Here is a 15069-nt window from a genome sequence, read left to right as displayed (position 1 = left end):
TGCGTAAGGACTTATCAACATATAGATTAAAGATGTATTGTATATTGAGTGAGATTGATTTAAGTTTGTATAATACTAGCGTATTTATGTAGGTATACGTACAAAAATATTTATTGCTGTTACCACTTTTTTCTTTCTAAGGTTATTATTGTATTTCAGTTTTATTATAATTGATATTTGATATAGTCACATATAGTTTATGACTTAAGTTTTAATAGACTTGTTTTAACTATTATAAAATTACGTTTTTTATTTCGAACCCCCTGCAAATATATACTTACTAAAATAATAATTTTATGTATTTTTCTATGTCCAAAAGCTCAGAACTTTCAGTCCTAGCCAACAGTTGCCGCGCTGAATTATATTTTTTTAAACGGATGCCCAAATCCTTATCTACTAATAAATTAGTATTATTATCCATTACGGCATAGCCACATAGATTAAATATTGTTCATCGATACAAGCTCATGTGTCGTAATAAGATATGCGATACATATTCATCTGGACTTGTAAGTAGCACACTCTTGTAAAGAAGTTCTGTAAAAAAAAAATTCATAACACGTGTCCCGCTATTTTGTTCAGTATTATGGGCAGTATATGAAGCAGAGTCGCAGTTATCAACGAAACCTTACAGTTCGCTTTTTAGTGAAACTGGTTACCCATATCCAGGAGATATTCCTCTACTAAATAGAAAAGTGAGTTTTATTTGTATATGTACAATACATTTCATACATTGTAACTTTTCTGGTTGCTTGTGTTAAGCAATTCGTTATATGAAAAGCTATAACAATGAATGCGTTGTTCAGTAAATCATTATCATTTGCAAATATGAATACTAGACATGATAAATTATATTTATTTAACACTTTGTGCTATAAACCAGGTACATAAAATAATAATTTGCAATAAACAAAAGCACAAAGGGCGGCCTTATCACTATGCAGTGATTTCTGCCAGGCAACCACGGGGAGAAGGCAAAGAAGCGAGATAATAAATTGAGAAACAGAAAAAAAAACAATTATTAGATTAAGTAGAAGTAATTACATAATACAATAAAATGCATACACAATATTAATTATAGTATCTCTGAAATAATATAAAAATGATAAATCATTTTACAATTAAAATCATTGGTCATGTTTGGAATTTGTACGATTAAAACATTCAAAGAAAACATTTTACCGCTTCAATTAAAAACAAATATGAACACGCTTTAAAAACCAATTAATTCGCAGCTCATCATTTTCGACATAGTGAATACAATAATTAAGGTATAAAGCGGTGTTTGATGGGAAATTTATTTACTCTTATTTAATATTATGTTGGAAGTTTTTAATAAATTAACGTTAGTCGGCTACAGTAATTACTGATGGGATGAACTCATTTTAAATATAAAATTAAAAGGATAAATTAGAGTTCATAGATTCCAGATAATCACTACATAGTATTTAACAAAGTCTGTATGCTTAGATCTTTAAAATTACGCAACCGATCAATATTATGATTCAATAAGAAGGTTTAGTATGTCATTTGTTAAGTTTTAGACAGAGAGGGCGAAACCTCGGGCCGAAAGCTAGTGTAAAATAAACAAATTGTTTGAAAGCCTACGTATCTTAAGAGCGTCTACGAGGTGTCTACGCGGCGACTACGCGTATAGTTATTTATAATCCAGAGCTCAGCTTGATATTATGTTCTAACTAATTTTATTTTTATCTTTCATATACATATTCTATTTTTATAATTTTATTTTTATATTTCTATTATTCAGTTTGTCGCTGTCTGAATAAAACGTTAGAATACCAACGTATAGATATTTTGCCATATTATGTGTAAAAATAAATATACTCTATATTATCACATTGTATTAAGCAAGGTACCTTAACAATAGTACCAAGTTAATTAAACGATCAAATGAAATTCAGAACATTGTTGCTTTCGATAGATATTTAGTATTAGATTTTTTTATCCGTTAATAATGGAGGGATGAGCTATATTATTTTGCAAAAAAAGTAAGGAACGGTTGGAATCAGAAAGAAAAGTAAATACTAAAAAACATACTGCCTCAGGTGCACTAATCTCGTCGCGCATGAGAAAATGAAATTAGTAAACTTTCAATTAGATAATACTTTTCATTTTCAAACGTAGTAATTTTATGGATGTTTTTAGATTTGAAAATTGCAATTTAAACTCATTTAGTATAAAATTGCTATTTAAATTATTCGCAAATCATGGTAAATTTTGGGATGATATCATATTCTGATTGAATGTATTGGGTTAGAATCACGTTAGGGGGAATAAATTATTCTACGACACTTTACGTACGTTATTAACTCTAGTATCACATAATGGAAAAGCCACCAAAAAACGTTGCATAATATTTCCGACTGTGTTTATTTAACCAGCAATAATATATTTAGTCCACTTAAACAATAGCACGATAGATAAACTGACTATGCAAATCCTCACTAAATTGTATTTGAGGATGACTAACATAGGGTATGTAATAGTTGTGGTTCTACTTACATGGTACGGATTGTGTGATTCATATGGAACACGTGGCATGTCCTCGTGCTTTGTTATCCAATATAATACGTATTGATTTCAGAATTTGTAAGTTTTTTTTATAAGCATGATAAGATGTTGATATCATCATCATCATTATACTATCTTAGATCAAACTTTAGTGACCACTTCGGAGTGTCGCCACAAGTAGCTTGTGCGACAAATACTACGAAGTAATTAAAACAAATAATATGTATGTACATAATTTATACGGTATAAAGCGAGCGTGATATTCCCACCATACATACATAGGTGTATAATTAATTATGTACGCCAGCACCCGCCCACCATGCTGATTTTCTTCCTGTCCTGCCGATGTATCTTTACTTGTAAAATAGAAATTGCAATTGTTTTAATTACACTTGTTCATACTTTAGAACTTCCCACGAGTCTTGTTTTCGACGGAAACTGTGGTATTGAAGTATTTTCACCTTACCACTTTAGAACAAGCCCCGGCATTGTTTAACTTCTCGCTGCCTAACAAGCAACGCGGCAAAGATGATTGACTCCCAATTATTGTTTACCTGGAAGTTGGTACTAATTAATTGAATAAGGAATATTTCCCTTGTAACTTTCAGATTTGTTTCGGAACTATTCGTTTCGATTTAGTCGTTTCCTAATGTCCGAATAAAACTCATTTATAGTACCTAAGTCTAATAAAAGTTATCTTATTTATAATAAAGGATATAAACATAATCGTTATGATTTATCATTTAACTAATACGCTCCTCAATGTTCATCAAACGACTGGATTGATATTCTATCAAGTATCAAATCTTAAAACGATAGTTGATATGTTTAGTTCCGTCTACCAGTATTGACGTGTGTCTACTGTATAGTTCACAGGTATAGTTGGTAGGCAATTGGTAGGCATATAGAACACAATACCTATGTTCACAGAATATGTACGTGTGTCGACTGCAGGCAGCACTGAATACAGTGTGATTCTGTGTTGTTTATGGCTTTTGGCTTTGTAAGGGAAATATCTTGTACACTACGAATTTACCAAAAGAATGGCATTCAATCTTTTACTTTGTAAATGTCGTGCATTTTCATGAAATCACTGTTAGTTTCGTGTTTTAAGATTATTTTGGGAAATATATTCTTCAATTATTATTAAATGGGAATGCGGTCGGGTTTAATTATTTCCTTTTCATTCATTAACAAAATAATCCGTAATAGATTTTTTAGCAATAATAATCTATACTAATATTATAAAGAGGAAAGGTTTGATTTTTTGTTTGTTTGTTTGTATGAATTGAATAGGCTCCGAAACTACTTGGCAGATTTGAAAAATTCTTTCACTGTTGGAAAGCTACATCATTTCTGAGTGACATAGGCTAGGTTTTATCCCGGAAATCCCACGGGAACGGGAACTATGCGGGTTTTTTTTTTAAAACGCGGGCGAAGCCGCAGGCGGAAAGCTAGTTTATCTATATTTTAATTACAGAATTATTATTCTTATTAAATATTTAAATAGGTATAGATAGTAGATTTATGTTTACGGTGGGAACAATGTTAAATTCCTGAATCATTGCTGCTAATGATACTTTTTACGATTAGTAAATTCTAACAAAACATTGGTTTTAAATTATGCAGTGAAATAGTTAATCATATGCAACAAGCATCATGTAAGCAATGTCCTTCAGAAATAACTCGCATTGAGAAAGCATTATTCAAGGACTCGCAAGTAGTAGAAGCCTTAGCAAACCTGATTAATTCTTCTAAGATTTTCTCTTTTTGTTTATTTTTTTTCATTTCAATAACTTAACCGCTGCGATTTGTATATTGCATTCTTTTATATAATAACATTAAATAGCATAAGATACTTCTCTCCATAAATGCGTTTCGCATTACGGAACTGAACGAAAAAAATATATTTGCATTGCGGCAGATTTTTATAAAATGGGATAAACGGAATATAAAAAAATTGTTTCTATAAAGCCAACACAGACAGGATTAGCCTGAAGCGTTGTGGAGGGTTGCTGATTGCATTGTTGTAGCCGGCACGTCTACGCACGGCCATTTCGCACAAATGCCAAACCAGTCAACGTTCTCGGTTCTAAAGAGCCGACAGAGATTGGTCGCGGCACTTTAGAGCACGGCAATATTACAGAATTCCGTGGAATCCAGTTACGTGGCTACCTAATATCCTGTTTACATACCTTGTATTGGTTTGCTCACAATCAATATCACACTCCAATAAACTATATTCGTAAATCAGATTATTATCTCGCATTTATCGCGAATAAGCGTTCAAAACTTAAATATTAAAAATACCTTAGTTTTATAGTATAAACCTGCTTCTTTTTTCAATATATATTTCAAATATTTCAAAGGTGTTGGGAGGGAGTGTGTGCCGAGATCGGCGGTATGTGAAAATTACATTTAACCGGGAAAGTATAGCCGGCAAACATGCCAAATATGTCGGATAGTGATTTAATAATGTTACCTATATGAACTCCGTTAATTTCAGGTGGTGGAAGATAAACATGCTAATTAAGTAAAATATTTTTTTAATATAGACTTTTTCATAAAAGAGTGGTGGAATAATTGCTAAAAAATATATTTATTAGAAACGTAATCATCACACATGAACCTATCTGTTGCAAAACTAGATCCACAATCCAACACATAATTTCTAATAAGAAATAAATAATAATACAATATTTCTAAAGCACTCACTAACAGGCAACGAGTGTGCTGTATTTAATTACACATCGTTATGCGTTTCATTTCACTGAAAGCTTTCATATCCCAAATAAATTTAAATTCAATCATTACGGGCTTCATTTTCTACGTAATAAGATTAAAACATTGATGTTTCAGAGTAATTCTATAAGCATGGATTTATCTCACATGAACACTTTACCAGTAATTAGTATATTTATAACGCACGTGATTTTAATGGAAATAATAACGAGTGCTTTACGAATTATGATAAATGTACATTTAAGCTTTTGATCGGCTTTTTATAAAATATAGAATGAAAATAATGAAAGTGTATCATTAACTGTTGGTATTAACAGTTAAAGTTGTTTATTTTCAACACAATGCTCTATATTTTCAAATCACTTCCAATTCCTGCCTCAAAACTCAAAAGGCACTTGACGGCCATTTTTGTGAATATATATTTTAGCGTCTGATTTGTGTGATGTAGAAGAAAATTTTATTGATAACAATAGAACCGTCGTGTTTTATTCCACGGATCTCTTATAAGATTAAGCGTCTTGATAGTGTGAGCCTCTGTGAAGGGATACATCTTTCGTTGAAGTAGAATGTAAGGTTTTAAAATATTAAATCTTTGGTTCCATGATTTTTATAAAAGTATTTACACCCATTACACATAGTATATCTAAGTCTTAAAAAATGGCAAATTTTGGTGAAAAATTAAAAAGCATTCGATGTATTCTTGTTTATTTTATAACTTGCACGTTTACAGTAAACTTGATTGTTTTCAGGTATTTAGAGGTTCTCGCGTCACAATTAGAGAACACCCATACATCGTCAGCGTTCGCAGAAATTTTGTCCATTACCTGACTGGCAGCTTACTAACAAAAAACGTTGTTTTGTCTGTCGCACATCCCTTGTATCGGTAATGATGTTGTAATTATCCTGGCTAGTATTAATTAATTAACGTTACATAAATATTGCTGCAATTATTTTCTTGAGATAAATACAATATTGATAATTAGGTAATAACATGGACATGATTAGACATAACTTACTAACAATAAATTGTAATAAAAATGTAATGAATGTAGATACATATTTTTTTTAAGTTCAACTGTTAACGTTTGTAAAAGTAAGGAAGTATAAGCTCATATTACAAATGTAGGTACTTAATATTGCGTATTATACAGTTTAATTATATAAAGTAACATTATAAATCTTCTAGAGTACCAATCGACGAATTGGCTGTGGTCTCCGGTGAAAACTACTCAGACCGCGGCACCATTGTTCTGACAGTGGTGCTTTTGATTATACATAAACAATTTGATCCGTATACGCTGAAAGCAGACTTGGCACTCATAAGATTTTACGAAGATATTGTCGTAAGGTACACATTCAGTAATACATAATGTATGCTATTTTTTAACATGTATTTTTTTCCGATAACATAGATAATTTTTATTCACATTTAAAATTATAGAAAATTCATTCAAATCTTATCACATTCTATGTAATTTTTGTAGTTATGTTATCATATAACAGCGTAAAATTATAGAACGAGATTATTTCGTGGACATATAACATTTAATAAAACTGCAATTGACACCATTTATATATTTTCAACATGAAAACACAAAGTTTAATACATCCGATCGCCGCTCAAACAAGAGCATACATAAATACATTTAAATGAAATGACAACATGCAAAAATGAAGTTGGAAATAAAATATTTAATATTAAGACACAATATACAGATACATACGTATATATCTGTCAACTGTGATTAAGATTATTCCTGATAATTATTACACTGATTTGGTTTCTTTGCTTTATCCACAGGTAAGGAATTTAGGTAAATACTAGCCTAAATTACGTGATCGCATTTTTTTCTCTTCCTAGAGTTTGTCACAAATCGTAGAGTGAATCTGAACTGGTTTATTTTTGCCTTTTACAACGATGAAGCGAGGTGAAAGAGTGTTTTCATGTACAACTCGCGACACGGGAAATTTTTTCGTTACCTGCAAAAGACAATTGTGCGCGGCGGATCGAAATTTGTTGACATTTTTACGAAAAGTTTCATTGCAGTTAGGGGAAATCGTTTCTGTTTCTTACTATTATAATTATTGTGACTCGAATTATTATAAAATAGTATTGGTCCAATTAAACAGTTGGTGCTAGAATGTCAATATAATAATGACAATAATGTCATAGGTCACCGCGTTCCTTTGTTATCATTGAACCGTGCGTGTTGGGGAAGCGTGAGAACACTCTAATTGGTAATTAACTAATTATAACGCGTAATGCATTAACTAAATAATAAATGATATGTTAATCCATGCAATGATATGATCTTAATATATTAAATTGTAATTGAGTTTCATCAAATTTTGATTGAAAATTAAGTACCTACCTAAGCTTTGTTTCTGTGGTTATCTAATCCGAGGGGATTGTTAAATTCTTTTTTTGCTTTTAGTGGTTCTAATATTTAAGTCATAAACCAGAATGTGTTCATCCTACGATTAATTCTACCTTACTTTTCAATTAAGTGTAAAACTAAACAAATAAAAAGCTTTTCGTAACCTTGCGTCCATCATGTAACATGTTTTCCATGTAAATCGCATACGAAAAATATTTCTACTATTAAAAAAGGTTTATTCTCGGATGTAAAACTTTTTAATCGAAAGCTTTTATGCTCTTAAATTATAAATAAAGCAAGCACAAACGGCAGATAGACTTGATTAATCAGTCAGGCTTTATGCCACCGTGCTAAGTACAGAGGACTAATAAACTTACAGATAAGGCTGATTATACACGGCATTAAATTGTTAGTTATCCTTATACAAATCTGAAATCAAACCTTTTACATTTTCAAAATGTGAACAAAGTAATTAAGGAAGTGTTTAATGCACCTTAGGTCAAATTAAAGTACCTATTTCTGGTTTATTTTTTTATATTTTTCAAAGAATAATGGGTTCTTTGCTCAATCATACCTTTGTTTTGATGATTGTGTTTTACATTACAGTATATGAAGACGCATACAGGGTTTAAATTTCAAACTATAAATTGGTGTATAAACAAGATGGACTCCATGTGGACTCCGAATTTGTGTTATCATATTAGGCGTCGAGTACTTCGTGCATTATATTTGCTGTAATGATTAACCGCTAGTCAGTCATTGCATGACGTCCATGTACCAGGAGCAAGCTATACATCGATTCCAGGTCATCCACAAAGACGATCGAGCTAGTGTCACCGACGGCCGCTATATTTGGTACCAGGGCCTTTGTAACGGGCTGGGGACGATGTGATTTTACGGTATGACCCCAAATTGCGTTACTATTGTACGACGTCATGTCGCTAAGCTTCTGATGTGTCATTTTTGTTTGTGTTATGGAACAAGCTTCAAATTGCTGTGATCGCGTTCTCTGTGAGAAAATATCACATTTTAGTACAGAGAAAATGGAACAAAGTATGTAACTACTATATACCTATAACTGACTGGCAATGACTGGCGTATTGGGTTCGATTCCCAATGAAAACTTGTTACAGACATCTTATACCACACAAGGGATATGTAACTTTTGGGATACAATTGTGCAAAAGCTAATAACTGAAAATAAGCAAATAAAATAATGCAACGTCTTTCAAGTTTTTTTTGCAAACTTTATGTTTTTCCTATTGGATCAGATATTAATTGGCCAAATCATAAAACATGAACCCATACCTAGTGAATTTATTTCATATCATGAGTTATATTTTATCGAAAATCATTACATTATATCGAGATTCATTTCCGATAATTGAAAATAATTGGTATGTGGTTATTTGCAATAATTATTATTGTATTATTAAGTTAATATTACTGGATAATCATATACTCTGTGTTTATTCAACGTAGAGCTTAATGTACACACAGAACAAGTATTGATTTTAAGAGTAAACCTGAAACAAAGATTTACGGTTAGCAAATAAAGAGAAGATGAAATAATAATTGAGGAAACTAAAGTTCCTGTATTGGAAATAAAAATAATATCCCGTTCAGACTTTTCCGGTAACACACACAATAGTAGGTTGTATTCAGTGATGTGTGAAAATAATTGATTCCTAAAATTATTGCTTCGGACTTCCCGGAATCCGGATATCTCCTCTCTGAACAAATGTTTCTTTGTATTGGGTTAAAACTTTAGTCTATACGTATATTAATAGCACAGTGGAGAACTGCGCATGAAGGATAATACGAAAGTGCTGCGAGATAATTGTATTTTCCGCTATTTTAATGAAACAATAGCTTTTATAAAAGCATTTTTTATTCAATAAACTTGTAAATAAAAGCATTTATGTCTTGTTTTCAAATAATACTGTACTATTAACTTAACTAATAAGGATATATTATGGGTATCATTATTCGCCTCATGGATAGTGGGTATCTGCCTCTTCAGGTAAGTACATTTCTGAGATCGTAATTGTTTTTATTTTATGAATTAAGAACTTAATTATGTGTTTTTATAACATTTCATACGTTCTTTATTTGCATAATAAATCATTATTTTTCTATAACAGACATAATTATAAAATAATGAAGAATAATATTTCAAGTAATAGGAAGTAGATTTAATTGAACGTTTTCATACAGGGTAAGGAGCTATGTTTGCCGCGCTCGTCTCTCTACAGGCCGGATGAAAGGTCGGACCCGATGCTTCGTACGATTTCCTTTGTTATTACTGAACGAAATGTTCACTGCGACGTTTATAATCAAGTTAGTAGAGTAATCGATTAATCTCACATGCTATAGAAGAAAATTGTGTTTGGTGAACGGTTTACTGTAGCGAATATATTACAAAGAAGTTTAAAAAAATTGTATATGAAAAAAGGGTTGAATGCAAATACTGATGACAGCTAAATCTAAAATATAAAGGCTGTCCTATTATATTTATTTCCGATAATAAAAACAATAAAGAGTTATATAACGGTTTCCATTGTTAAAAATAATGTTTACATTTTCCTGTCTGCTAAAATGTGCGTTCGGAAAACTGGCGCCCCAGGCTACATTTAGTTCTCATTTGGAAAATCTGATAGTGCTGTAAAATTGAATAAATTTTACTATTCAAACGTTATTTTTTAGTAACTACATATTGTGTAGGTACAGAATGAATGTAGATAGATGTAGCAATACAGTTGTTGGAAGTTGGTACTAGGTAGGTATCTAGAAACAACGGAACTTAATTAAATTGATTGTCGTAAGCTAATAATTCAAAACGATTTGCTTTACAAGTGGGTACTGAGATCATATTGGTAATCAGTTACTAGCTTAATTTGAATATTTCCCGAGAAACAAGAATTCGACCAAATTCTTTGTAGCAGGTAAATAGCGAGAAATTGGTCGTTAATTAGGTTTACGAGCAAGGCATCCGTATAAGTAAAAATTGATTTGTTAACTAATGAGAATTTGTAATAACAAACAAAATTGAACAACATTTAATTTACCCAAATAAACTGTATTGATTTTAATTACTCATATTTCATTTTCTGACGCAATAGGAGCGAGTAGGTCTCAATTAAAAAGCTCAATCAAACCGTTAATGATGTTATTGATTTGTTTATTTGTGCCTCTACAATATTACGCAAGATTATAACTGCAATTGAACGTAGTTTTCAGTAAAATCCTTTAAATAGGGTATCGTTTTTACAGCGGATGGATAATGTAAGGCACAAAATCGAATTTCCTATTGTTAAAATAATAAAGTAAATAATAAAGTATAATAAAGTAAACAGTAAAGACCTTAATTAGCCTGGCGTTGATATAAAGTTCATTGTTCCCACATAATCATCGAAATGATATGCTTTTAATACGAATAGTAAAAATATTGGACACGCTCTGTGTTATATAAGCCTTCCGAGTTTCAGTAGAATCTTCCCGGCTTGGATGTCAAATTAATAAAACATAATGGTTATCCATACGATGTTCCCGCCGGGACACGTATACTATTCCATTAAAAAAACTAATTTAAAGTAAAGGAGTCTGAAGCCACGGAACACTTTATTTGTCTTAAAGAAAAACTTTATTTAACAAACATTCGAGCCTGTTCTTCCTGATTCCAATATATTTTCCATTGCATTATTTTTATTAGATAGTCTTATGAAACTTAGTATCCTATTATCAGTTTTCTTTTCATCTACTAGTTGCCCATATTAAAGAAGCATGAGGAACATATTTTCTTACATGAAGTTTTATAGCTAAAAAATAAAATACATAACAATATGGTTTCTAAGATCGTGCGATGCTATAGCTAGTAGAAATATTTATAATATTTCTAGAATGCATTAACATTATACTCACATTAAATTTGTGATTAATTTACTTCTGTTTTCTTTCAGCATAGCAATCCTCTCGTCCCCGGGCAGCTTTGCACCGGGGTAGCCCGGGAGATGGATGTACTGACGCCATGTATGGCGGTGCCCGGGGCCCCACTGGTGGTTTGGGGCAAGCTGGTTGGGGTCCTGTCGTGGGGCCTCGGTTGCGGATACGCTAATGATCTCCCGCTTATCTATAGCGATGTCCAATACTACGGCTCGTAATTAAAATTTGTTAACTATGTGACTAAATGCACAGTAAAAGTCGATGTGTAGTGATTATGTGGTTACGCGTACCATTGAAGCAGCGATATCATTTTAAGGATCATTTCACTTCAAATACTACTTCATTTTATTTCATTCATTGCTAGATATCAGCCGACATACGCATTAACAATTTGTTACGGTGATTAGCGAGAGAAGAGACGGTCTGTACTCTCAGCCGTTTACGATTTCCGTTCATGTAATGGAAAACTTGCTACGGAATAAAAGTTTAAAATGGATTCCCATTGATTCTCGAGCGACGGCTTAGCTCTGCATCACTGAACGAAATTGTACTTGCATATTCGGTATGGTTATAGACTTGTTGTAGACTATTATGTCATTAATAAGTTTATAGGTAATTGTAATATTATATTGCATTATATAGAAAGTATGTGACAGTAGCAATGAAACTAAAGATATATGAATTATGTATTTATCATGATGTAGGTGCTATACTGATCAATAACTTCTAACTGACAGGTATAATATGCACTCCAGGGTTATTGAGTCCCTGTTTATCCTGCAGATCTAATATTGCACAAATAAATCAGTAAAAGTAGTTTCAGATATTAGGGAACAAAATATCATAACCGTAAAATGTGTTCCATTACATTTCATATTGATTTTACACCGATTTTAAAGCCGCTCTACCTCAATTACTTTAAAAAAAATGTACGAAATTCATTGCTTAAATGATCACTCACTAATCTACTGCTATGACTAATCAAAACTCTTGTTATTAAGCTGCAATATGAGCACTATTTTATTGATACGAGCTATATGAATCCAATTATAACAAGCTTGTGAACTTTGCTAATAGGATACGCACGCTGTGATGCATGATATTCTTGTCTATTGTGTCTATCACATTGATATTATGTCTTAAGCTCCAATAAATTCTCTTTGAAGGCAGTTTAATATGCTTATATATAGGTAAGTATATAGGTATTACATGAATATAGTTTGTGATTGTGTTAATTACGGTAAAAATTGAACAATTTTTGTTCTTTTTTTGTTTTAGATTTACCAGTTCAATCAATTGTAACCTAACTTTATAGAATATTCAAGGTTGAGTGCTAAATGCGCTCGCAACTCGACAATTGAATGGGACCGGAAAAGTGAGCACTGAGGATACACTTAGGCAAATTGCATACCGCAACCTATGTAATATAAATGCATCAAGCAAATTTTAAGCCAAAAACGAAACGTGTCGTGTTTTAAAATTCATTAAACGAATCCAACGGGCAGCGATGCAGATCGTAAGGTTTACGGATTTTCGGCCGGCTCTAGTATCTCTCTAAGCCGATATATTTTTCATGTCTCGTTTACATTCAGTGAAGTTGACCGAAACACGCCGACGTTGGGATTAAGTTTAAATTGGAACCTACATCGCATACTTATGTGGCCGAAACTATTTCTTCTAGATCACAGGCGTAGTCAGAGTTTAGTTTCAGAGACGAGTCGGGAGTTCATGAAAGTATAACAACTAAAGTACAGCAATAGGTAAAAAGTCAAAATAAATAGAAAAAATAAAGAATGTAATCTCCTAAACCTGGAACTCCCCAAACTTCCTCCTATCGTGGCTGCGTATTATGTTGGTCTGTATCTTGCATTTCTGCTTTTCCATTCGTAAAAATATTTTTGGTATATAAGGACTTAGGATGATAAAATTTGAATAATAAATTTCACTATAATATGTATAAATGCATTCTTTATAAGTTTGGTTGTATAACGCATCCTTACTTAACCATTCGTAAAAATGCTCTTTGGTAAAAGGATTATAGATGGCAATAATAAAATGCATTATAAAATGCATTACATAAATGTACTCTTTATAAGTTCGGCTGTATCTCACATCCCTTTTGCAATCGTAGTAATATTTTATGAGATGAAAGTAGAATTAAATTTATAGAACTTTGATACGCGATATTTGAACACATAAGCTGTAAGATTATAGCCAAAGACAAAAATAAATCACATTTTTCAATGAGAATCCTATAAATCATCAAAACCTATATATTTTTTACATTTTATCTCAAAATCGTAAACACCTTATTAAGAATAGGAGAGTCGAGAGTATTGTATGTATTTTCGCGACTTCAGATGAATATAAACGAATTTGTTTATTTTAAGTACGAGCTGTTTAATATGCATGATGTAGTGATTCAATCATGTTTACTGATTTTTGAACATATAAAACGGTTTACCTATGTCTGAAATTAACCTAGATATTTCTTCTAGGTGGTTGACAAAAACTCTTAAAATGCTCAACAACATCACCCAACAGGATTTAAATGAACTATTTTTGGCAACGAAATCCAGTAAATTATCTACCTGGCTTTTAAAAACTAGGCTGAGTAAGCCACTCCGGCAGCCCATTTCCGAGAATCAGGAAATGCAGTCGATCGAAATTGATAAGGATTTATCAGCTTTTGATGCTAAACTCTATGATATCAGAGACTTCTTGTATGACAAAAAATTCCACGTTAAGAAGAAGAAAATATACAAACGTATGAAGGCAGCGATCAACGCAACAACGCCTAATGTGAAATTAATGAATTATTTCCAATTACCTGCCTTGAAATTGCAACCATTTTTGAGTAATAAATCAATATATTTTAATCAAGATCAAGAAGAAAAGAACGATGATGATAGTGATTAATGATATGTTAAATTTTAAAATAAATCATCAGTTCTCATTTACGAATGTTAAGTAGGCACTATGTAATTTCTTTTGGATTAGGGTTGTAAAATAAAATGCTATATATTTTGATACTTTTATTTGGCTAAATCCATTGGTACAGCTTTTCTACGAGATTTTAACATCGAGATAATTTATATTATAATTCTAAACGCCTAGTAAGAGTCGACGCCGGTATCCATTGTTCGGTGCAATTCGGTTACATTTGGTATATTATATTACTCTTAACTTTAAATTGATTATTATCTGCGGAATGCAAGTTATAGGTCACAATGTGTATTAGTTATGACTCCACTACAATATTTGAAGATACATTAATAATATGACACATCAAACTACTCTAAATATTCCATAAAATAATAAACGTAATTAATAGTAATGTAATTAAGTACAGCGGCAAAATATTCAATAATCGGTGAGTTGTATTTAGAGCTAATAATTTAGATAACTACAAAATAATATTTAACATAATATAATAACAAAATATGTACACACTTGACTAACGGAATGTATAAAT

General features: G+C 31.6%; 1 protein-coding gene across 1 annotated transcript; it reads left to right on the top strand.

The window, feature by feature from the left end:
* The first annotated feature begins 32 nt into the window (after positions 1–32).
* Positions 33–14513, top strand: LOC149491375 (trypsin alpha-4-like). The gene is made up of 8 exons (XM_089700719.1): positions 33–48; positions 583–695; positions 6024–6157; positions 6461–6622; positions 8458–8551; positions 9870–9992; positions 11612–11808; positions 14093–14513. The coding sequence occupies exons 1-8, from the start codon at positions 33–35 to the stop codon at positions 14511–14513; spliced, it is 1260 nt and encodes a 419-aa protein (XP_089556845.1).
* The last annotated feature ends 556 nt before the right edge of the window (positions 14514–15069 follow it).

The sequence above is a fragment of the Colias philodice genome, chromosome 1 (genome assembly GCF_061535455.1).
Source record: "Colias philodice isolate Cphi_HAF_F1 chromosome 1, ilColPhil1 Martin Lab GWU primary, whole genome shotgun sequence".
NCBI classification, from domain to species: domain Eukaryota; kingdom Metazoa; phylum Arthropoda; class Insecta; order Lepidoptera; family Pieridae; genus Colias; species Colias philodice.
The sequence above is the reverse complement of the archived record's forward strand: the minus strand, read 5'-3'. Positions and strand labels throughout refer to the sequence as shown.